Genomic DNA, 25,775 nt, shown 5'->3' with positions numbered 1-25,775 from the left:
TACAGCAGCAGATTATTCCCCCTCCACACAGGCATGGGAAAACGCTCAACACTCATGGAGCAGAAACCTATACAAACACATTCAAATCACCACAAAACTCAACTTAAAACAACTGTCACCACACATGGATGTAAAGAAATATTTCACAGAAACAGAATTAAAGAGATGGTAGCTCACTCAAACCACATCACAAAAACCACATTATATTTCACAATATTATATGCAAGCTTCAGAGCATCACAGTGTGCTACAAAGTAAGCTAGCAAAATGAATCCTCTAATACAGTACTGAACACCATTATTCCTTCCTAAAACGGAAGTAAACTCAACTAAGCAACTTTATTTCATAAGCAAGTAGCTAGTACATACTTGTGACATCTAGCTGCCACATCCTTCATGCCCTTCTCCTTGACTATATCGTTATATGTTAGTAGTGTGAGGTCATAAGTGCATGCGCAGAGTAACTTTAATTTCCAGCATCCAGATTTATCAAGACAATATCTTGAGCAACTGTGCATGGCAACCAATCAGCTTCTATGTTGTTTTTTTTCAAGCCTTAACTGAACGAACTGAAGAGAGAAGCTGATTGGTTGCCAGGAGCACTGTGCATGCCTAAGACTGACATGATTTAAGGGCAAAATCAGGGTCGTGGGCCGAAAACGCAGGAAAAGATCCAAGATGGCGTTGGCATCAGAGGTAGCAGGAGAAGCTGACTACTAGCAAAAACTAAATATGCATCATGGTCATTATGTGGAGAGGCTTCCTGATTGCCTGGGAAGCCACTGTTCTAGCGAAAAAACACTGGCTTCACTTGCGAGGCTGCCTAGCTTACTGACCAGGTGACTCATAAGGTGCCACCCGTCTTCCTGATTGGTCAGGAAGCCAGGCTTGCCCAGCAACAAGTGAAGCCAGCTTTCTAGCCAATCGGGAAGCTGAGCGGCATGCCATGACCCGCCTCCCTGATTGACTAGGAAGCTGGCTTCACTTGTTGCTAGGCCGCCTTGCATCCTGACCAATCAGGAAGCCAGTAGGTGGGTTTATGACATGCCGTCTGGCTTCCTGACTGGCTAGGAAGCCAGGCTGCCTAGCAACAAATGAAGCCGGCTTCCTGATAGGACAGGAAGCTGGCTACATGCTCCCTCTGCACTACCCTACCGGTCAGAGGGAGACCTCCCTCTAACCAGAAGTTCCGGTATTGGAGGTAAGTATTCGCCCAGCCGCCAAAATCACTTGACCGGCTCCCCCCGTACATTTAGCCCTACTTATCCGAAGCAGGGCTGAATGTAGAAAGAGAAAATACACTTGCCTGCTGTCAGCTCCTCCCTGGCCGCGGCATCGACATCTGGCGGCTGGTGGGAGAACAGACACTGCTGCGCTAGGAGGAGGATCCATTAATGAAAGATGTAAGCTTTTATAGACACCCGATCCCTTTTAGGTTGTTAAGCAGCCGTACACATCAGCATGAGAAAATCCTTATGTGTAACTGCTTTTTGCTAAATGTTTCAGCATAGAAACATTTAGCAACATGTTTCTATGCCGAAACAAAGTTGCAGGTTTCTGATTGTTCTGGGAACGATTGGAAGTCTTTAGTGACACCTGACCCTGAAATGCTACAGGAACAGCATTTAAGGATCAATGTCACTAAGGTTATTATTGGCTGTTCCTAAGTTTGGAGCAATAATAACCAAAAATGTATTAATTACATCAAGCAGTCAAAGTGGGATCCATCAACAATCATTGCTTCAAATAATTAAAAATAAATAAAAGTGTAAAAAAAAAAAAATTGTGATATAAATATATAGCCCCATCTGTCCTCTAAAAAACAATATATAATATGTGTGGGTGCACTTGGTAAGAAAGAAAAACAAGCTAAGTCATGAAGGGGTTAAGGACTACGTTGAAGCACTCTAAAAGAGAAAGAAAAAGTATTCTAACCGAGTTTGATGGCTCCATCTTGAGTTAGCAGTACGTTTCCTGCTTTCAAGTCCCGATGGATTATCTTCATGCTGTGGAGGTAGGCTAGCGCTTCTAACATCTGCCTGCAGATGGCCTGAATTTGAGGTTCTGTCAAACCACGATCAAGCTCTGTCAGAAGAAAAAATACAAGTCAGCAAATTTAAGCAGACATGTTGGAGAACAAGAAATACACAAACACATATTAGATCAGAACAATTAATTTTTAAGTAAACACATAGAACAAGTAATAAATCATACACCAATAATGAGTTAGAGGTTTGAACTAAACACTGATCCACCCCTTTCAGCTGAGACCATGTAACCTATGCCTAGGTTTTTGGTCACATGACCAGAGATAGATTGTCCACAGGGCAGGAACTTAGAAATCCAGAAGTGAGTGTGTAAGCTGCATGTGGGAGTGATTAGGCTTTATGCTACCAATGTTTCAAATTATAAAGCCCCTGCTCCCCTCTCCTCCCTGATCTCAGTCACCGTTCTAAATCCTCTATTTTAGTGGGCACCCTCATGACCGAAAAATGGTTTAACCTAGGGATGCACCACTACTAGTATCAGTGCCGATACCAAGTATTTGGGCGAGTACTCATACTTGCCCAAATGCTCCGATACTTACCCCCGATATCGGAACTTCCAGTCAGAGGGAGATTTCCTCTGACCAGCAGTGCTGTAAGGGAACATGGAGCCGGCTTCCCAGCCATTTAGGAAGCCAGGCAGCTGGTAATGACTCGCTGCCTGGCTTCCTAATTGGCTGGGAAGCTGGCTCCATGCTGTTTGACCGGTTCCATGCTGATTGGCCGGGAAGCTGGCTTCCCAGCCAGCCGGAAGCCGGCTTCCCAACAATGCTTGTCCAGTTCCAACAATACTTTAATACAAGTTTGCCAATCAGGTATTCTGACTTTTTTTCAGTAAAGGCTTCCATTAAGATTATCCCTCCTTTGTAAGTATAACTATTATAAGTACAAAGGCAATTATTTATTTCTTAAACATCAAATTAAAAGAAAAAAACAACAATGTACCTAGCATGATGGCGTCCACTGCTCCTCCTTGACAAAACTCAATCATGATCTGTAAAACAATAACACGATATGAGGTGGGCAAACAACATTTACAATATGCAACTAAAAATGACAGCCTTGTTCAATATTCAGCAAAGAAACTTAATCAGAATGACAAACCATACAAAAGGTTACATCAGACATCGAGTCGATTCTAGCATCCTTTAAAAAAAACCTGTCATGGGAGAAATGTAAAAATGGTCACTGTTGCCTTTTTGAAAACGCTATTTGACTGACTATTTTGGATTACAATACTGTAAATTACTGATCTGGAACAAGTGAGACAGAATTCTTGATCTGCTTGCTGATTTGGAGTCAAGGAATTTGTAGGCTTTTGTATTTCTCTCCGTAAATATTCCTTTCTAAATAGTATTTGAAAAATATATGTTTTTAAAAATTTCAAATAAAAACAACAAGTGTGTGTGTTGTGCTGCTATTCATTTGAATGGCACCCCAATGCACCTCCCAGCGATTGTGCAGCACAATGTCTCAATACTGTATGTTGTGGTGAAAAAAATAGTGCATGCATGTAAAATAAGTGGTAGTAAATAAGGAGCACCTGGGTTCACTTTAAAAACCCAATCATGGGCAAGGGAAATGAACAAAACTGTATTTTTGCTACCACATGATTGGTTGATTATATTCATCACAGCTTCATCTTAATTATTAAGCTCGATAAACAATCACTTTGTGACAGTGAACGGTCTCTGTTCCTTAAAAATCTCACAGTATGGGATATCCCAATATTGTTTTGCAGCAGTGTGCTATGTCATATGATTTAAAAAAACAAACCACAACAACAACTACAACTTACTCCTCAGTTCTTTCACATGCAGAAAGTACTATATGAACCTTTTCATTTGTAGTAAGCAATTATTCTGCCTAAACATTTAAATATATACAACCCTTTGTCATGTGGATCCTGTGCCCTGAATGGTGTTTTTATTTATTAAGTCCAAGGTTTGGTAGAAACCAGAGACCATGTGTAATGGAATTTTCATGCCTAGTCATGCATGGTGGGTTAACAGACATGTAAAAAAAAAATCAAAATGAAGCAAACTAATATGGGCTCTTTCCAGATACTTTGACTTCAGTAACCAACTAAGAAATTGTGCGCGTTGTTGTTTTTTTAAATAACGGTTAAATTACTCTAAGTCAGGGGTGCCCATTAGGTAGATCGCGATCCAACAGTAGATCGCAAAGCGAACATTCTTAGATCGCGATCGGCTCACTGACCTGTGTCCTGTCCTCCCGCAGTGCTCGTGTGGCTGAATGTGTCAGACGCCGCAGACGGGAAGGAGAGAGGGGAGGAGACTTGGGAAGCTGCTGCAGCGGAGGTAAGAAAAGACAGACAGGAGAGAGACAGCAGAGAAAGTGAGAGAAGAGATAGCAGAGAGACAGCAGAGAAAGTGGGAGAAGTGACAGCAGATAGAAACAGGAGAGAGAGGAGAGAGTGTAGAGAGGGATGGTTCACACCACAAAGTCTGCGTTCCAGAGTGTTCAGACTCTAGAACGCATTGGAACGCAAGCCGGCCGGCTCCCTGCGTTCAGGGGCGGGAGGGGGCGTGGCGGAGCATTGAAGTCAATGACACCACAGCCACCGCCCTCAGTGTGATCGCCCGCACCCGGAACGCAGGCACATTAATGCCTGCATTCCAGTCCAGCGCGATCTGCAAAAACGCAGCATTTTTGCAGATCGAACTGGACCGGAACGCAGGCATTAATGTGCCTGCATTCCTGGTGCAGCGATTGCACTGGGGGTGTGGATGCAGTGCCATTGACTTTAATGCACTGCCACGCCCCCTCCCGCCCCTGAATGCAGGTGTTTTTTCATTGGTAGATCTCATTGAGCTCGTCATTTGAAAAGTAGATCTCCAGATGAAAAATTGTGGGCGCCCCTGCTCTAAGTTTTCTCAAAGAATGCAGTAAAGTGCACAATTTCTTTCAACAAATAACTATGACCTGCAACTGTTCCTTTCAGAACAACAAGCGACAAAGGGCGACACAAAATCTGGACAAGCTTAATGGTGCAATGCAAATGCATTTCGTAGAAGGCTCCTGGCAGCAATCACTGGCAAAATTAGACTTCCAAGTAGCAGATGCTGCAATGATTTTGTCACCAAACTGCATTCAAGGGGGAAAGCATTTTATATGTTAGTGTCACCAACCATGACTTACACAGCAGAACCACTAACCTTTGCATTAGGTGAATAACAATTTAATGAATGTAAACGCATATATGCATGTCCTATTCATGATATACCCCTTTGCAGGCTTTCATCCTCACTGGCACTAGTGAACATTTTTACAATTATTATAGACACATTAGACTGTAGGCTCTGAGGGAAGAAAAATAAGTGAATGGCTGAATTTTTTTGTGAAATAATTTATAACTTGGTCATGCAAAATAAAGGATAAAAAAATAATAATTGAAAGCTGGAGAAAACTAGAACATACAAAAGGAATCGCATTAAAAAAAAGCATGTTGAAAAGAGAACCCCATTATAATATAATTCCAGTAACTTTGTTTTTAATCTTACAAAAAAAAAAGCATAGCTTCAGCAACATAGCTTCATTGTTTGTTAGACTTTAGATTATTTGCAAGGTTGTCTGCGCCATAGTATTGCGATAGTAGGGTGCTCCGATTTACTCCCACAAACCTAAGACTTGCAGATTGGCTTAGTCTTACAGGGTTATTCACAAAAGGGTGAAGAGTTTGGAGAAGGCAGGAGAAGTGAATGATCTAGGCCAACATAGCTGAACTGGAAAAATTCTCCACTTCAGCTATGTTGTCCTAGTTTACTCACTTCTCCTGCCTTCTCCAAACTCTTCACTCTTGTGAATAACCCTGTAGAGGTCTCCAGTGTATATGCATGACTGTGATTGGAACTTTAGACTGCATGTTCCCTTGATGGCAGGGAATAATGGGCATGGTGTATGCACACAGTAAAGCTTGCCATATCCCAGTAGAATTTTGTTGGAAAACAATTCATTTTCGGAAATTTTATTTGATTTTCTAACAGGCAACTGGGCCAAATCAACAATGGTTTTCAACCACAAAAAATAACATTGAAGGAGCATAATAAAAAAAAAAAAAATCTTTCTGTGAATGTTGTTGTTAAATAAAAATTTCCAAAGTCGTACCAAAGTTAAAACCACACTGAATTTCGATGACATTTGTCAAGTCTCTGATGGCATTACTGAATGTTCTAGTGAGACTTTTTGTATGAACGATCGTATGAATATCTACTCATGTATGGCCATCTTTAGCCCTAAGAATGTCTTAACAATACATAAATGTCTGTGAAGGTTCTCATTCATCCGGGTCACGGTAGATCTGCAAAAAAATAAGTCAAGGCAACTGGACTTGCTGTATTTTTCTTGAAGACGTTTCACTGGTCATCCAACCAGCGTTCTCAATTTAGAATGACTTGTAAAAAATTATCTGGGAATAACATTCACCATATTTATTCCCAGATAATTTTTTGTACAAGTCATTCTGAATTGAGAAAGCTGGTTGGACGACCAGTGAAACGTCTTCAAGAAAAATACAGAAAGTCCAGTTGCCCCAACTTATTTTTTTTACAGATAATACATAAATGTTTTACATTAATAGACTTATTACTGTAGGTCCTTTATTTTGTTAGTAGATATAACGGTATACCAAAGTCTCTATCTCCTCTTCCTTACAACAGTGCACAGGATGTCTGCATATTACAATCTGTAGAATGTTGGATTTTATTATGGCCGAACTTGTACCACATCCCCTAGTATAATTGTAACTGCCTTGTGGGATACAACTGCTTCCTTCAGATAACAGCTGGGTTCTTGTGAGGAAGTCATGCAATTTAACTAGTTTCCACAAGAAAATAAAGTCACTAGATCTGCCTGTGTACTGCTATCCTGCATATGTATTAGACCAAATTCTTTTTTTAGCTCAAAAGAAGAAAGAACAACTTCTGACTTCTTCAAAACTATAGTAAGGATTAGATAAAAAAAGAAATAAACAAATATACACTGAGACATTTCCTTAGTTGCACTAGAATAGCAGAGATATCTGTAACCACTAATGTCTTTCAACATTTGCAGTGTAGAAAGAAAGTAGAAAGAAAGTTCAGAAGTTCCAAACACACTCAATTAAATGGAAAGTAGAAAATAAAAAGGCTTTGGTTGCCACCAATGTTCATTAAAAAAATCCAGCTTTAGTAACGACAATCTACAAACACATACTTCTATATAATTGCAGGCTTTGTATTCTTTGCATACCTTATTTCTCTTTTCTTCCCAAGTCTTCTGACAGTGGCCATGTTAACTAAGGGCAGGTTACTAGCTCTCCTATTACTTCCTGAAACTCTGACGTGACTAGACATGTGACCATGCACATCATCTCAGGGAAGGAAAATGCCTTTCCCTGAGATCTCATGAGATTACAGATGAGATTTCCCAGCAATGCTCTGCTGATGTAATTTTACCAGGATGCAACACTTGGTCACATACACCATTTGTGCCAGAACTGGACCAGGAAGTAGATGAACTCTATTTGTAAATGAAAAACAAGACTAACTAATGAATGTAAGATGATTTTAAATCTGCATGCAAAGCTGCATGCTGCAGTGATTTTTAGTAAAAGGGGGTAAATATCCACTTAAATAAAAGAACTATGGCCAAAGCTTTTTTGGCTTAGTTCTCTTTTGGATCACAGGAGGACATTTACTAATGTTCTTCTGTGACCTAAAACTCAACATATAGAGTGATCTTGCCAGCTACATGCTGACAGCGCTGCAGCTGGAAAGGATCCTGAAAATACTGACAGGATCCACCCCGCTACCTGACTGGCTACTAAGAGGCAGAGATAGCTGTACCTGCCTCCTCCCTGGTCTATTTCCCCAGTCAGCGCTGGAGTGGAGAGGGAAGGGGGGGAATCCCTGCGGGGAGTGGTGACTGACAGTTTTTGATCTATAGAGCCAACGTGTGACAGCTTCAGTGCACATGCCGTCTCTAACTAGGAGAATGAGTGCATTTCACTCTCCCCGCAGGTCTTTAACGTTATAAAAAAGCTTCATGGACTTTTTGCATAAGCAGGACTTGAAAATATGGGGCCAGATTTTCCCCTGCACTTACAGCGGTGAAAAGTCAAACATAAACGATATTGTCTGAATGCTATAACCCAGGTTTATTGGAGTTATTTATAACATACATTTTCATAACTGATTTAAAAAAAACAATTAAAAAAAGAAAAGTGAAGATTTTTAGCAATTTGAATACTGCACACCAAGATGCAAAGTAACAACATCTTTCTTTTACAGCCGACAGGGGTATGCTCTTGAACTGATGCTTTTTGCGCTAGGCACAGCGCTTTCTCAAAGAATAATGATTATTCGAAGTGCCATGTCTAGAGCGAAATACATCAGAATAAGAGTATGTTCCTGCTGGCTATAAAATAAAGAAGTTACTCTTACTTTATGTTTGCAACGTTCCATTTGTGTATTATATTTTAAATAAAAGGTTTTTTATCCGATTAATCGGCCAACTAATCGATTATGAAAATAATCATTAGATGCAGACCTACTATTGAGCTTGCTAGAACTAGCTTCTGAGAAAATCTATTCAACATGTTCACAACTGTTGCTTTAAATAAATCTTTTCGTATGTGGCGGTAAGAGCAAAACTCCAGGTTTATTTTAGTTGACATTTACTCCCATATAAAAAAACATTTGTGGCAAGTTGCACTTCCCCTCTCCCTTCTCCAGCGCTCTCCCCAACTTCCTCCTCAGTCTGGAGGTCCACTTCAGTGCAAAATGGCATTCTGTCCTTCAACCATTTCCTGGGAGCCTAGCCTGATCATACGCTCTGCTTAAGGGGCCCGTCATCCTGTAAGCTGTGCTCACAGTACTCCAGGACTGTGGGGTGCAGACACGTCTTTACGTGAACACCGCTCAGTTCTGGAAGATACTATTATTTGCACAAATGGTTTAAGCATTGGCAAGTTCCACTTCCTTCATCGGCTTAAAGCAATATTTTTATGTGTAATATTACTTTAATGCAATTTTCGTTTGTAGGGTTGCTTTATGAGCCAGGTGGCAGTGTTATAGATGCCGGCAGTTGTATAAGGAAACTAGTTAGGAAATCTTTATATGACATTGTATTACCGGTTTGTAATGTGGTGGGTGTGATGGGTTTAAGTGTTGAGAAAAATCCATTATCTGCAGCTTAGTCATGTGAAGCCATCTAGAAAGATAAATTGGAAGCCTTGCACTGCTCTGAAAGTCCTTGAAGCTTTGAAATGAGAACCACTGAAATAAAACATTTTCATCAGTGTATTCATCTGTAAAAAGAGATTCCAAACTTAGATCTTTTACGGTTTTACAGGCAAGAACATGAAAGTTTTATGTAAAAAATAAATCTGAGAACAGAAGTTTTTAAAAGTCCTTGAATACGGCTACGATTGCATCATTTAAGAAGTATTGTGAGAGTTTAAATGTCAACACAAGTTTTTATCATTAACACACCGTGGACATTTCCTCCTTAGCATGTTTCCTTTTTCTTTCTCTATACCTAACTATGGTGAAGTTCAAGACACAGCTGTGTTTATGCTAATAGAGCCAAAGGAGAATGCAGCTTTACACACTTGCTTGGGAACATATTTGTACAATAGGGTGTTTGTGGTTTGTGCGCACAAGCCATTTATATTCACCCACAAATCTGACAGTGAAAAGTTGAGATCTGCTCGAACGATGACTGTAATGTGCATTTAAATGCAAAAGAAAACAATAAAAAGTGGTAACATTAATTTTAGTCTGGCTTCACACCTAGGCGTATCGAATATGCGCATCTGCCGCACGTTTCCGAGGGCTACTTGGCTGTATCCCAATAGAAACGCGTGACAAAAACGCCCCAAAGAAGCTCCTGTACTTCTTTGGGCGTAGGGCGTTTTGTAGCGTGTTCATACGGCCTGTAATACGCCCACGTGTGAACCATACCGACAGGAAATAATGGGATTTCGGTGTTTGAGCGTTTTGCAGAGCGTTCGAACGCGCTACAAAACGCCCAGGTGTGAACCGGGCCTTACTGTACATGTCTATACCACATTCACATGTACAGGAACCACTGTACAGTCACACGGTCTAGCAAAGAATCACTGCAGCCACAGCAAAACAACATTGCTTTTCAGAATAAATGCAGTGTCCGAGCACAGAATAATCTGGAAGAATGGCCTTTCCTTGCCTTGCTCTTCTACTCGGAAAGCTGTTTTGATTTGTTCATAAGGCACTCTATTCCAGGCTCTCAACCACGGTCCTGTTGAATCAGAGGATTTCTTCAGGGGTTACTAGGGTTTCATGAGCAGTGGCCGATTGATCACTTACTCACAATTATCACGACGATTTTCGGCAGGTTTTCAAGCGTGCTCGGAAGACGAAAAACGTGCGACCGTACAGTATAAACGGTTGCACACTTTCCATACACCTGCCGATTATCGTAAGTGCTGCACCTTTTTGTATTTCAAACAATAAGATTTCATAAAATCTACATGCTAAAAAAGTTTCAGATAGAAGAATGAAGAATGTGGTGCATCTAGAGCATTTTGACAGAGTGCACAATTTTGAAAACTCCCCCCTGCTTTAAATGAGAAAACTACTTTTAGCAATATTCATAAAATGAATAATGGCCTGAAAAGAAAGTCTGTGAAAATTGTAGTTTTCCCTTTATGTTGGTGGTCAGAAGTTCCCTCTAAAGGTGCCCATACACTTACCGATTATCGTACGATAATCGCAGGTGATCACTGATCCTACGATAATCGACAGGTGTATGGAAGCCAGTGGTCAGCACAAAGAAATCATTACAGGTTATGGTCCTTCAAAACATTTTACCAATTCAGGTTACATTGTTTTATTTAAAACTGAAAACTACTTTGAGGGTTTCTCTGCGGTACAAAGATTGAGAATGGCTGCTCTATACTATATCCAGCTGTGCTGTAATGTGAGTAAATCATTCAGACCAGTCATTCTCAGGGTATACGGTGCAAAACAATCAGTGAATATTTTACTTTAAATACTATCACTAATTAACATAAGGCATACAATAAGTAGAAGTGTTCATAACCTAAACAGTACACTCTCTTGCTGTTGGACCCTCCTTTACTAAACTCTGACATACAAGACCTTAGTTATTGAACTTTGTAGATCTGACTTTTCTAATTTACTTGAAAATTGAATAATTAATGACTTGCATGTAGAAATTCAGTAGCGCAATAGAGATGTACTAATTCAGGCAGAAAGAAAATGAGGACAGAAGGGTAGCAGAGGCCTAGTTGCTCTTTCACATTAACTTACAATGCTGGCAGGGCCAGAAGAATGCATTCTAAAGGGATCAGGCTGTGGCGATTTAACTTTCTGCCTTGAAAGCTGATGTGACTGCTTGGTATGTAAAGCATTTACTCTGCACAAGCAAAACACGTCTGTCTTGCTCTGAGAATAAAGTTCAAATCTGCTGCATTAACTTATTACATTCTATTCCCATGATTTTTTTTTTGGGTCAGAGTGTGATAAATGTATACTTTTTTCCAGTGCGTGAAAAAAAAATACACAAATTCTTAATGGAGACAGCCAAAGAAGCCAGATCTGTTACAGTAAATATGGCGCTCCCTTTAAATAGGTGAAAAGGACTATATATTTACAGACATTAATAAAAATGAAATCATCGAACCAGGACTTGTTTACCTTAAGAACTTCCTACCTGATTACTATTTCAAAAAATTCCATGTGCACAGTAGATCGTCATGTCTTATGCAATTCAAGTACCGATAAAATTACTTAAACATAAATTGCAACCCAGTGAACTTTTAAACGTGATGAAACTTTGCCATGACCCTAGTGCTAAAAAAGTAAACAAAAACATATACCCCAGTGCTAAAAAAAAAAAAAAAAAAAAAAAAAAAAAAAGAAAAAAAAAAAAAAAAAAAAAAGGCAGCAAACATATATATGACTGAGATTATTATTGGATCATTATACTTTCTGCGTAATAATAGCCCCACATGTCTAACCTTGATCTAGTTTACTTGTGCACAAATGTTTAAAAAAATAAAGTTTAAAAATGTAACCAAAGAAATACAATGTTATGCATAAGGCATATTTATTGTAATGTCCTGTAATGTCAACTCCACAGGCATGGTAAAAGCATGACCACACCTATGCAGGTCTTTCAGTTAGCATTTTTCATAACTTATGTACCTATGGGCACGCCTCACTCTGGTATCTAGGGTAATCAGTAATGCCTGAACTTAGCAAGTGTTTTAAACAGATGAGGCCTTTCCCCATCCTTTGCATTCTTATTGTGGAATGTCTGGCACAGATTTAACCCCAGTTCGCAGACATAAAAATTATTATCATTCCATATGAACATGGTATATTGCATTGACTTTTTCCTCCCAAGTCTTCAAGCCAAGGAAGTTAAGGTTTGAATGGACATGGAGTCTGCCCTCCGGAAAGGTGTTCAAGAAGACGCAGTTATCTCAGATTAACAGGGCATGGAGCTTTCCTTGGATTTTATGGCGGAAGTAGTGATAGACTAGGGTCACATGAGGGCTCGCATTATGGCACAATTAGTTACTGCTAGAAAAGTCTAAAATTAAGATAACACCTATTTCAGGCGATCGATCAGTTTGCATTTTCCTACCTTATGTATCTATGGCACACCTCATCCTGGTATCCAGGGTAATCAGTGATGCTTGAACTGAGAAAGTATATGAAGCAGATGAGGCCTTTCCCCATTCTTTGCATTCTTATTGTGGAATGTCTGGCACAGATTTAACTCCAGTTCACAGACATGTAAATCAACATGTGATAAGAACGGTCTCATTCCATATGAACATTGTATATTAAATTGACTTGTGGTTAATATATGCACCAGAGACATCTTCAGAGTTCTGAAGGGACAGGTATACAACTAAAATAACTTAGAAAAGGTAATTTGGGGCCCACAACAAAATCATTCCTTATTTCATTGGAAGGAGGGAGGGCAGGTACATTCTGTAAAACCTTTAACATGTATAGGAAGTTGATGTAGTATTGTATCAATTTAGAATGACTTTCAACGCTGGGCCAAGGTTTAAAGTATACGTTAAGCCAAAACCTTTTTCTTTAAATAATTATTTTTTTTGATAGTAAGTCCTGGTTAAAGCCTGTCAGTCTATTTTTTTCTATATGTTACAGATGTATGTTATGGAAATATGTATTTACTTCTTGCAACAGAAAGATAAAATATCTAAAAATTGTCTTTCCTTTTTAGAGAAAGTGAATTTCCTTTTTAGGAAACATTCATTAGAACAGGAGATCTCCATTGGGAGATTTACCTTCATTTACTGCACAGCAAATCTTTGGATTTCCCATCACTTTCTGTATTGGTGACAAGAGTCACCAGGAAATATAGAAAGAATGTATCTACCATAGGACATACTGCAATAAAACTTGACAGATTCTAATCCTTTCCTATTCTATACAAAACTAAAAAAAATATAATCTTTTTTACCATAAAATCCTTGTGGTAAAAGACAGATTAAAATTAATCAGGACACCTGGCACATAAAAAAAATGAAGACCAGCCTCCTAAAGGCTACAACCACTCCCACATCACACCAGATCATTTGTATCAAGCAATTCAAAAGTAAAGCATATGAGGGCACGGGACTGTGTCCCTCAATGCACTAAGTAAAGGAGTTTACAGCGAGGGCAAAAAACAAAACGATTTTCTCTATCCTCCATTGAGGTACACAGCTTTATAGCCAATAAGCAAACAAGGGAAGTCTAAAAACAGTCCAAACTAAGGGCCAGGCATGCCAAAACACAGGCAAACTGGCCCACAAATGATAAATACAAAACAAGGGGAAAACATGGGCAGTGGCAGATACAATAACCTTGTCAAATTTAAAGAATGCGTTAACAAAAGACCAGGTCTCAGTCTTTCAGATCAGAGCCACAGAGGCCGGATACCAAAAAATCCAGGTGCTCACTGCCCTATGGGGCACTTTATATTGCAACTCATAAGCCTGCACAACAATATGTGAAATCAACTTAAAAGATATTGAACCTGGTGTCCAGAGAACCTCTTAGTTCCTTCTGGAATAAGAAAGAGAGAATCAGTCTGTCTAAACGAAGTATTGGCCAGCTCTCACCCCAACCAAACAATGGGGAGAGATCTCCTTGGGGTGAACCTGAGCTGGAAACAAAGATAAAACAATATCATCATTAAAAGGTGAAAATCTGAAACTGCCTTGGGCAAAAAAGGAGGTCCTTGGTCTTAAAACAACTTTGTCTTTGTGCAAGATCAAATGGGGCTCCTTAAAAGGACAACCCAAATAACTCAGTGATTCTTCAAGTTGAAGGGATAACTATAAGAAAAGCTAACTTACTTGATAACAACATTAAGGAAATGTATCAAATAAGTTCAAATGGTGGCCCCTGTAACATCAACAATACAAGATTTAAATCCTACATATTGGAGCGGGGGCCGAAAGAAGGGAGCAATGTGTTCATCCCCTTGAAGGACAGTACAAATCAGTAAATTATTAGTAAGAGGATGTTTAAAAAGAAGCAGACAGGGCGGACACCTGACCCTTCATGGTGCTAAGGCTGTCTCCCCCCACAACTGGAGAAAATAAGGAACGCAAACCACCATAAAGGCACATGGGGAAACCTACAAAGTCTCATACCAGTAGAAATAAGCTTTCCACATTTGACAACAAATCATGCAGGAAGCAGTCTTACTTGATTTATGCATGGCTGGCATAACTGAATCTGCAATGCCTCTATCTCAATGAACCTGGGGTTCAACAGCCAAGTCATCAAAGCCCGCAACCGAGAAGCAGGATGGAAAATCAGTTGAGAAAAACAGATCTGATCGATCTGTTAAAAGCTATGTGGTGTCAGCTAACAGACAAACAAGGTTGTCACACCACACTCTTCAAGGCAAATCTGGAACTAACAACTAGAATGCCCTCGCTTTCAATCCATTGAAATGCACAAGGTGGTAGTATTGCTGGAGGAAAAGCATTGATCTGGATATACTGATTCCACCGCAATGCCAGGGAGTCCATTGCATATCCTGCCAGGTCCCTTGTCCTAGAAACCAATCTGTCCACCTTCAACAGAGATGCTAGTAAATCCACATCCAGCGTCCCCAACTTAAACATATGCCCTGGAACACTTCCTGATTGAGAGACCGTTCCCCAAGTTCAGACTTTGTCTGCTGAGGAAATCTACCTGGCAACTCATCAGTCTGGGAATGTTCAATGAACATTAAACTGCCTCCTGAACGGGGTAGATTCTACCTCTGTCACCACTGCACCCCCCGACAACCAATCAGAAGAGCAGTCCACTGAAGAATTGTGTAAGCCCCACTGACATCACAAACAAAAAGTCACTTCACTTACATTAGACCTGAGAACGCTGAGGGACATTCCACAGCGGAGCGGGAGAGTGGTGAGCAATCACCACGGCAGGATCGAAAATCAGTTGAGTGTATCTTCTTTATTCTTTTCACTAGACCCAAACGAGCAGTTAACACTTGTGTGGGGGTAGCCCCACTGCAAGGGCTAACTTTTGGAAATCTGTTTTAATAAAGCTGTGCCTCATTAATGCACTCTAAGAAAAGGCTTTTATGGTATCCCTCAATGGATGATGGAGAAAAAAAAACTTTTTGGCTATGCGTACACATCGAGTAAAATAGTTAAAGGCTTGATTTTTACTTTAAATGTTGGGCAAGGGAAATGTATTAAGGCAGTATTAGGGAATAGTTACTATGATTGGTAACAGAAACTGGCCAAGCACTCTGTAGGCAAACAAAGGAGTGTTTCAGAGATATGCATTTGAAAGTGCAAATTTTCTTCTTTTACACATAGCATGATGACAAATACCTGATCTAGATCATTATTCACAGTAAAAACCACATGTATCTTGGCAGCTTTACAGATGCTTGCAGAGTGAACCATATTTGTGGGAATCAGCTGAGGCTGCTGCTCAATACGTGTGAAGTGCTGTCAATTATTGTGTGGAAGATACAAGGTTCAATTCGGAGAAGCATGTAACGTGAACATAGAGAAAGCCGAAGTGTAGCCTTACCCAAATGTTGGCTTGACATAGTAAACTTTAAAGTGCATACGCAACTAATGTAATTAGGTTTTGAGACCTGTACTTTAATTTGCTTACACTGCACCAACATGTTATATACGTGCACTAAACCATTTTTCTTTAGTACAACCTTTCTAATGTAACCTGGTTTCATCTTTGTACCTATGAGTTGCACTTGTATCTGTCAATACTATCAATATGTACACTGCAATATCAACATGATTAGAGTATACATATGGCTAGCCCACAGCCCTTTCCATCTATATTTCTTCCACTTTTCAATCACTACTTAAAGGCACGCTTGCTACTGTATGCGTGTCATCTGCTGTGTCCCTATAAATAAACGGCATGTGACCCTTTATATTAAGGCTATGTGGCTAATCAGGAGGAAGACAACAAGCACACAGGGTGTTCCAACCTGGACAATTTCTACTGCCTTCAGCAAGGCTTGATTGGCAGTGTCTGCTTGCATTCCACAGATAAAAAAAAAAAAAAATGGCCAAATTGTGAGTGTCATATTATGTCTATGGGCACCTTTACACACTGTATACCATGATTGCAGACAATTTAATTTGTCTTAAATAGAATCGACCAGCCATTTTAAGCCTTTAGAAAGTATCTTGCCTAAGAACAGACCATAATACATGCCTGGTCTTACCTACATTAGCCCAGAATCCTTCCTAAGTGCATTTCTCTCAGACGCATCTATTTCTTAATAGTTTGATTTAACTGCACTCAAAAGGGAATCAGTGACTGGGACATTTTCTTGTATCCATCCTCTGATCTGTGCTTTTCATAAAGCGGCCTAGAGTGTTCTTTTGTTTCATGCGTAGGTTATGTCACGATGCTGACTTACAAGAGGTTGATCTACCAAACATATTTCCCAGGGCTGCATACATGTCTGTAAGTTAACTTTTTCCAATCGGAGAGCACGGTTTATTTTTTTTCTGTTCTTTTCTTTTTATTGCTACCAAACATATAAGTACTTCTAGTACAATAACTTGAAACCCCTTGACTGCACACAGGTGAACTCCACCTAATTATGTAACTCTGGCAAAGATTTGGCTGCACCAGCGATGATTCCGGTTAGTCAAAGCAAAGGGCTATATATCCATGTAATGAAATATTTTTATGGTATTTACATTTTAAAACGTTTCATTTTTCACTTTTACATGAGTCTATTTCTATTGATTAGTGTCAAAATACAATTAAATCCACTGTGATTTAATATTGTATGACAAGAAAACATGAAAACATAGGGGGGTAAATATTTTTTTGAAGGAACTGTAGCTAAAAAATGAAGAAAAAATTCCTATTTAACCAACTTTGTTCAATTTACCAATGTTTAGAGAAAGTGTAGCCATGTGTTAACTATTTGGCTTTTAATCAATTTCCCAATGCATTGAACTCAAACTCTGCTCCACACTGAATCATAAAAATGCACTGCGCTACAGTAAACTAGACAAAGTCTATACAGAACCACCCTGTGGTGAATCAATACAGTATATGAGTACCTATACATTATACAAAAAAACAACAACTTATAAATAATATATTGCATATATCAAGTGCAAATACATTATTGTATCAATAAATCCAGTTTAGTTTATTATAGCGCAGTGCATTAGTACGATTCATTCTTAGGTGTCTTATACACTTTTTTTTATCACAGCAGCTTAGAGATTCATCATCCTCCGCTGGGAATTGCCAGTCCCAGTGTCATCATAGGTGATGAGCTATAACTAATCCAATCGCTAAACAGTCACAACATTTGGCAAGAGTCGAACTCAACATATAATAGCGGTATTTCTACCGCTATTAAAAATGACAGCTTGTTACCATCAATGGTTGTGAAGTAAATAGTGAGTGCCTCCACCTATCGCGCCCTTATCCAAAAATTGGTGTCACCCGGCCCACATAAGCACCACAACACACACCAGCCGCATAAGCAAAAGGTGCAGGAATAGTGGTGACATCATTGCCCAGACATGGACATGGCCATATTTAGTTAATGAAGTTACCACTATCCCCACCCCTTCCCTTATATTAAAGATTGGGAGCTTTTGGTGGGCGTTGTTCATTGTAATTGACAAGGATCTACATCACTGGACAACGTGTTGGCGATAGTTGTGTTTTTTGGATTTCATTTCTTTGTCAAATGTCTGGGAGTCGATTTATGGTTTGCTTTTTTGTAAATGTGTAGTGGGGTGGCACCTGGGGGCCCTGAATAGCCCCTTGCCTGCAGACCCCTACAACCACTGGGCAAGGTTTGTGGGTAAGAGGGGCACAAGGTGCTTTGCCAGGGGGGCCCACCCTGGCAAAGCACCCCCCAGGCTGAGGGCAAGTGGCCTGATATGGTTCAGGTAGTAGGGGTGCATGCTGATCTTCCCCCCCTTTCCTAGCATGCCAAGCTGCATGTTAGACAAGGGTCTGGTAATGGATTTTGAGGGGGATTTATCACCTTCTTTATTTTGTTTTGCGTCTAAAGGGTCTGGTGCAGAATGTGGAGGCTCCTATGTTTTGGTTTTTTTGGGGTGGGGTCCCTCAACATCTATAGCAAACCCTCATCTAGGATAAAGGTCTGCTATAGATTAGGTGAATCCCCAGCCACTTTGTTTACAAACAGGAGAGAGTGGCCAGGAGCTGTCATTTTCCAACAATTTCAACAGCATGCTTTTCTTTATAAATACCAGTTTTGCTGTGGTAGGTAGTATATATCGTACCGATGAGCCACTTCACACGCAGGTACAGGGAATGCCCTAAACAACTTATTGAAAGTAATTTCATTTTTGATGTTGCCCTTTAAGAATAATGAAAGAACAAACAGTCCTCTGGTAGCATTTATTTTCTTGTGTCAATGACCACATTTAAAACAAGAGAAAACATGATTCCCCCCGCTTCCCCAAGTGTATTTGTATTCCACACACCCTGTGCTCCAAACCAAACAAGTCACTCTGCCTCCTGGTATCTAGGGAATTTATATGATTCCAATGCTAGATGTAATCACGCTAATAGAATGGAAGGAAGGCATTCCACAAGAGTAGGTCTGTAACCCTCTGTGTTAGATTGGTGTTTCCCACTTCTTTCTCTCAGGAACCAAGTCCTGTTTTCAAACTCCCAGGTAGAAGGGGACAGGCACATTATTAGTCGCATTCTAAAAATAATACTTTTTTCAACTGCTGATGCGTGACAAGATCTGGAGCAAATTGTGTTTTCGACTGCTCTGACAGCATTTAACAGGTGTTAAATGCTGTCAGAGCAGTCGAAAACACAATTTCTTTTCTTAACCCTTCAACTGGGGTTACCCCCGCATTGCAAGGTGCTGGTTTTGAGTTATACTTAAACTTTGGAGCCGGCTGGCTCTTAGACCGGTCCCTGAAGCCTCTCCCTGTTTGCCATTGCAGCAGTGGAGGGAGCGCTGTAACAGCCAGCCAGCTCCGAGGTTCAAAAGGAGTGTCAAGCTGCCCATACACCTTACAATTATCTTCAGATTTTCTGTGGTCAGATGGAAAAGGTGCAACAGATTCCTCCATCTACACTTAACTGTGTGGATGGAGTAATCTCCACCTGTGTCAATCTGTTGCACTTTTTCCATCTGACCACAGAAAATCTGCAGATAACAAAGTTAAGGTGCCCATACACCTTACAATTATTTTAGCACCAAGATGAAAACAAGCACTTAACCCTTGCAGTGCGGGTAGCCCCACTGCAAGGGTTAAGAAAAGTTTTGCCTGGAGTTCTTTTTTACGTACAGGTTGGAACAGTAATGTAGACCAGGTTTGTATAAAATGAATAAAATAGTCTTGCCACAGCCGTGATTTACTTTAAGCTTATAGAGGAACTCCAAGTATGGAGGAAAGAAACCCCATTATAAGGCCGAAAGTACCATTTGTAATGCAGTGATTTGAGGAGCTTTGCTTATATTCTGCAGGTCTCGGAATATCCCCCAACTACCAGAGTATTAAAGTATGCCAAAACTCATGGCTCTCAAATTCAGCACAGGTCAGTGAGTGTACAAACAACAGATCTATATGAGCTCAGCCTTAGATAAGGAACTTCCACAACTATGTTTTTGTTGCGTTCTACATGGCAAAAGTCAATCAAAAAATGTCTTTTTTTTTAAAAAAAAGAACAATTTCAAACACCTGAATTCCGTTAAAAAGAAATTAAACAGATGAACAAGGAGCAGATTTTACTAGGTATTATATGCACCATCATTTTGACAATACCGACTCACATGATTCCATTACATTTTCAACAGGAAAGTGCTTTTGGGGCAATATACACAAAGAGATACCATTGCACTGGAAAGTTCATCGGCTGGGAGCAGCAGACAAAAAGGATTGTTGTGTATTACCTGAGCTGCAGAGAGCTTATGGCCTCTCTCTGTGTTCACTGTAATTTGTTGCTGGATTAACCCTCATCTCATGACCAGGTAGACTACAGCAAACTGTAAACTGTGAATTTAGAGCTCCCATTCTCATATGTGCAAGGCTCACCCACTTGTATTTAGGAAATACCTAAATGTCCAGTTAAAAATAATCAGCTCCCCTCATGGTCAGATATGCTCTAGGAAGAGTGAAGACAACCTTTGGGTGATACCATAGAACAATTGCCATTTTATGGATATAGTCATGGGTCTTTCAAACTCTCAAACACACACTGTTGATTCCTATCTAAATCTCGGTACGATAGTCATTCATTTGAATTATAAAACACAATAGAACAAAAAAAAAACACAAAGCAAAATTTTCCAAAGTGCACAAAATGTTTCAACAAGGAAAACATGAGAAGGAAAGAAGTTGTGTGCGTCAGAGTTGGGTACACATGCTCTGTAGGTGGGGATGTAAGAATAAGGTTTTTGTGCCTTGCTCAGAATACCATACCAAGGAGTTGACAATGCCCCTATTCAGGACAAGTGCTATCTGCCCACTAATTCTCTTCAGTTAATTCATGCATATGAATGCACACTTTGCCTTTCTACTGAGTTCCTGGGGTATGTTAGTGCAGGGAACATAAACCCTTTAAGTGCTAGAGAGAATGTCTTGCACATTTTTGAAGAATATGGCTATGTTGCATACAAATACTTGATACATCCATGCACACGCAGAGCCAAGTTATCTTATACCTACTACCGGTATTCAGAACATTGCAGTTCTACTACTCTTTGGAATGCCCTTATAGTAAGTGCACGCCAAACCTGCAGAACAGGATGGGAGAAAATGCTGTTCTATAGTGGCTTGAGTGGGAGGTCACTTCCCAGATACTGATCTTAGTGTGCACACACAGCAGTCTATAGTCAGTGGCATCAAACTAATACCTTGTTTGTATATTCTAATCTAATTGTGCTCCTCGGTGATCAAAGACACATAGCTATAATGCCAGTTGTCATCTTTCTCCACTGCAATGTAGGGAGTACAGAAGCAGTCAACTTCAAAAGGTCTTTAACGATTACATTAAATGGCTATGAAAGAAAGAGTGAGCACTGGATCCTTCATAAGCATGGGGGTAATTATTTTGAAATGCCCGGCATTAGACTTGTCACTTTGCACAGTGTCTGCTAACAACCCATTCCCTGTGCAAAGACTCACAGATTCACACAGCCTACCCCCTGTAGGAGTCCACACTGGCTAAACTTGTGACAGAAAGATAATCCACCTGCTCCTAGATGGGTTACAACCTGCCACCTAGTCTGGTTTCTGTCCTTTGTGTCATGACATTACCATGTCACTGCTGGAAGAATTTGGAAGGATGTGAGGACTAGTCAGGGACCCTATAAATAACATCTCTGGCAGCAACTAGGGAGCACCCACGTCAGTAGGAAGAAACATGGGCACTGCAAAAAGGAATCTCTCACAATATACATCAGAAGAAAGAAGGCATGAGGCCCAACCTGTCACAGGACCATGATTTTCAGGTAAGTAAATAGAGCGTTTCATTTTTCATATCAAATCTAGTGATTAGCTAAGAAGGTAGGAAGGGGGTAGTGAGTTAAACTTACATTTATTCACAAAAAGAACATTAAAATAGATCAGAAATTATGGTCAATAGTCTTTAATTTCAACTTTCAAAGAACCCTTTATTTGCAACAACTACAACTTTGAAAACCACTAGCATTCTAGCAGTCCCTTTATGCCAGGGGAGGTCAAACTCCAGCCCTCCAGCTGTGGTGAAACTACAAATCCCATCATGCATCTGCCTCTGGAAGTCATACCTGTGGCTATGAGAATCTTGCAATGCCTCATGGAATTTGTAGTTCCACAACAGCTGGAGCGCCGGAGTTTGCTCACCCTGCAGTTAATCAGGGGGCATATCAAAGCTCGCAATCTGTAGCTCTTTTTAGGAGGTGTGACTGGTTTTAAGGGCATTTTTCTCTGATTTTGATAGTACATGACAGGGTTAAGATCTGGCGAAAGTGCTGGACAGTCCATCAAATACAGTATTTTTTAGCTTCCTCTTTCTACACCAATAGGCTTTGCACAGCTCAAAGTGACATTAAAGGTAGTTATTTCTCCCCCCCTAATGCTGCTGTAAGGCTTATGTGATGCCTCTTGAGCCAAACAGCGTCTTTCTTCCACTCGTTTTCCACAGTCCCTCCAGCGGTTGTGCCAGTTTCTGATCCACCGCAGATACCTCGGGTCCCACGGAGTCTGTCCGACGTGCGCGCTCCAGGCAGCGTCCATCCATCTTCAGCGTTGCTCTCCTCCTCTCCGACGATCTGGACTGCGCATGCGCCCGCCCACACTTCTTCACAGCGTACGCTTATAAGCAGTAGATATATGCCAAAAAAATGACTTTAATTCTACTCAAAGTGTGCTGACCATATAGGATGGCATAAGGCTGTAAAGAGCAGCAACATTCTAGGTTTTTTTATTTATCCGATTAACCGAACTTAATAATCGGCTAACTAATCGATTTTGAAAATAATCGTTAGCTGCAGCTCTATTCCTAATTCCTTTGTAAATCTCCCACCTTACCAGCACTGAAGAAGCCCCATACCATTACATTCCCTCTGCAACACTGCATCAAGCATTCCATCCTTTCGAGTGCTCCAAGTCTCACATACGTTTGCAATGTAAACACCTCAAAGTTAGATTTATCATCCATATTATTTCACAGTCATCTACCTTTTTAAAATGTCTGTTTTGTTTCCAAATTTTAACTAAACATTCCAGCAACTGTCCCACAATAGTCATCCCAGGATTATCCTGTCATGCTTTCAGAAGACACTGGTGGACAGATGGAGCTTGTCAATTGTATCAATGCCTTTATCTTTCATTTTCCATCCAGGTTGGATTCAGTTTGCCCTCTTCTCTCAAGTGTGTACTGTGGACCGCTCTTTCTAAAAACTAATGTTCTTGGAAATATGACACATGAAAACTAACTTCACTTTGCAAATCAGCAACAAAATTATGTGTTTCTCTTTTTTGGCCCATTTTGTTTTCCCTGTATAATGAAAGTTTCCACTGTCAATGGCAGTTTGATGTCATGTGTAAGATATACATTATAAATCAGTGATTTTAAGCAGTAATAAGGCATTTGCAGCATTTATTGGCCATATTCGTAAAATCAATTTAGTGTTGCCTTGATAATAGAACGTTAAATACTTTCAGAAAATAAGATCATTTCTTGAAAACTCTGATCTTTTGAAAGCTAGCATACATTCAACTTGCTATGATACAGTAGTGTCTTTTGTGCATTCTTTCAAGCATTCCTGCATAGTAAACAATGCAATGTCTCAAGCATTCAGAATGAGAACGTCATAAAGTGGATGTACAAATTATCTGTTATTGAAAAGAGCAAATGAACTGTTGGAATATGTGAACAGATACCGGAGGCACATAAGTCATCAGAACAGGTTTTTTAGTAAATCACCAAGCACCACACGGCAACTGAATAACAATTACAGCTGTCACAATAACGCCTAAGGTATGCAAGACACATGGATGAAAATTCAGAGATACACTGACATCATACCATAGCACCTTTACAGGAAAATGCTCTGCAAAGAAAGGTGTGATCTGAGATAAGAACAGCCTGAAACTGCACATTGTTATACCTGCATGAGATACTCTCAAAAAAACAAAAGGGCCAAAAGTGGACTGGGCGTAGGCGTTTATGCAGTAATGACACTTTAAAATTCCTTAATCCCTTTGATAGGAGTGCTTCCAGCCTTATTTTTTGTCAAATAGCTACAAAGTTCTTGTCCCTTCTTGAATTGCCAGGATTTGCGATTACACCATGTCAGCTATCCACACCTTCCTGCCAAAGCCAATAGTCAGATGAACTATGCTTATCACATGACCCCAGAAGCATCAAATTAACCTACCACTTACAATGATTTGCACTCCCAAAGACAACTATTCTCTGGTTTCTGAGCTTGTATAACTACTGGGTAGTCTACCTTATACCTCTAACTACAGCAGATACCCATTAGGCTCCATCTGCTATGGAAAAACAGCAACTTATCAGTCTGGAGAGTTTTTGCAAATAATCCACCATTTCTCATTACACTACAGAGATCAGGGAGTGATGGGCAGGTCACAGTAAATGCACATTAAATGAAAACCATATATATCTGCATATTTAATGGACACAATATACACTCGCCGGCCACTTTATTACTTACACCTTGCTAGTACCGGGTTGGAACCCTTTTTGCCTTCAGAACTGCCTTAATTATTTATGGCATAGATTCAACAAGGTGTTGGAAAGATTCCTCAGAGATTTTGGTCCATATTGACATGATAGCATCACGGGCCCAAAGTGTGCCGAGAAAATATCCCCCACACCATTACACCACTAGCAGCCTGAACCGTTGATACAAGGCAGGATGGATCTATGCTTTCCTGTTGTTTACGTCAAATTCTCACCCTACGATCTGAATGTCGCAGCTGAAATCGAGACAAATCAGACCAGGCAACGTTTTTCCAATTTTGGTGAGCCTGTGCGAATTGTATCCTCAGTTTCCTGTTCATAGCTGACAGGAGTGGCACCCGGTGTGGTTTTCTGCTGCTGTAGCCCATCTGATTCAAGGTTCAATGTGCTGTGTGTTCAGAGATGCTCTTCTGCATTCCTTGGTTGTAACGAGTGGTTATTTGAGTTACTGTTGCCTTTCTATCATCTCGAACCATTCTGCCCATTCTCTGACCTCTGACATCAACAAGGTATTTTCGTCCACACCACTGCCGCTCACTAGACATTTTCTCCTTTTCGGACCATTCTCTGTAAACTCTAGAGATGGTTGTACATGAAAATCCCAGTAGAACAGCAGTTTTTGAAATACTCAGACCAGCCCGTCTGGCACGAACAATCATGCCACATTCAAAGTCACTTCAATCCACTTTCTTTCCTATTCTGATGCTCTGTTTGAACTTCAGCAAGTCGTATTCACCACGTCTAGATGCCTAAATGCATTGAGTTGCTGCCATGTGATTGGCTGATTAGCAATTTGTGTTACCAAGCAATTGAACAGGTGTACCTAATAAAGTGTATTTTACCTAATTAATGTACCTAATAGAGTGTATATCTGCATATTTACTTTAGGTTAACAGAGATCACTGGGTTGTCTGGTAACTGCCCCACGTTCAACTGTCCTATGAGCTCTAAGGTTAACTGATTCTAAA

At 40.2% G+C, this 25,775-nt stretch overlaps 1 protein-coding gene across 5 annotated transcripts in view; it reads right to left on the bottom strand.

Annotated features, from left to right (window-relative positions):
* STK10 (serine/threonine kinase 10) overlaps window positions 1-25,775 on the bottom strand; it is a 131,514-nt gene that overhangs the window by 56,712 nt on the left and 49,027 nt on the right. For all 5 annotated transcript variants that reach the window (XM_018563114.1, XM_018563115.1, XM_018563112.1 and 2 more), the window contains exons 3-4: window positions 2,990-3,038; window positions 1,935-2,084 (exon numbers count right to left, since the gene is read on the bottom strand). In XM_018563114.1, the coding sequence (XP_018418616.1) occupies window positions 1,935-2,084; window positions 2,990-3,038 (199 nt within the window). The remainder of the gene's footprint in view (window positions 1-1,934; window positions 2,085-2,989; window positions 3,039-25,775) is intronic.

This window comes from Nanorana parkeri, unplaced genomic scaffold, assembly GCF_000935625.1.
Source record: "Nanorana parkeri isolate BGI_ZX_2015 unplaced genomic scaffold, ASM93562v1 scaffold633, whole genome shotgun sequence".
Classification (NCBI taxonomy): domain Eukaryota; kingdom Metazoa; phylum Chordata; class Amphibia; order Anura; family Dicroglossidae; genus Nanorana; species Nanorana parkeri.
This window is presented reverse-complemented; position numbering and strand designations above follow the sequence as displayed.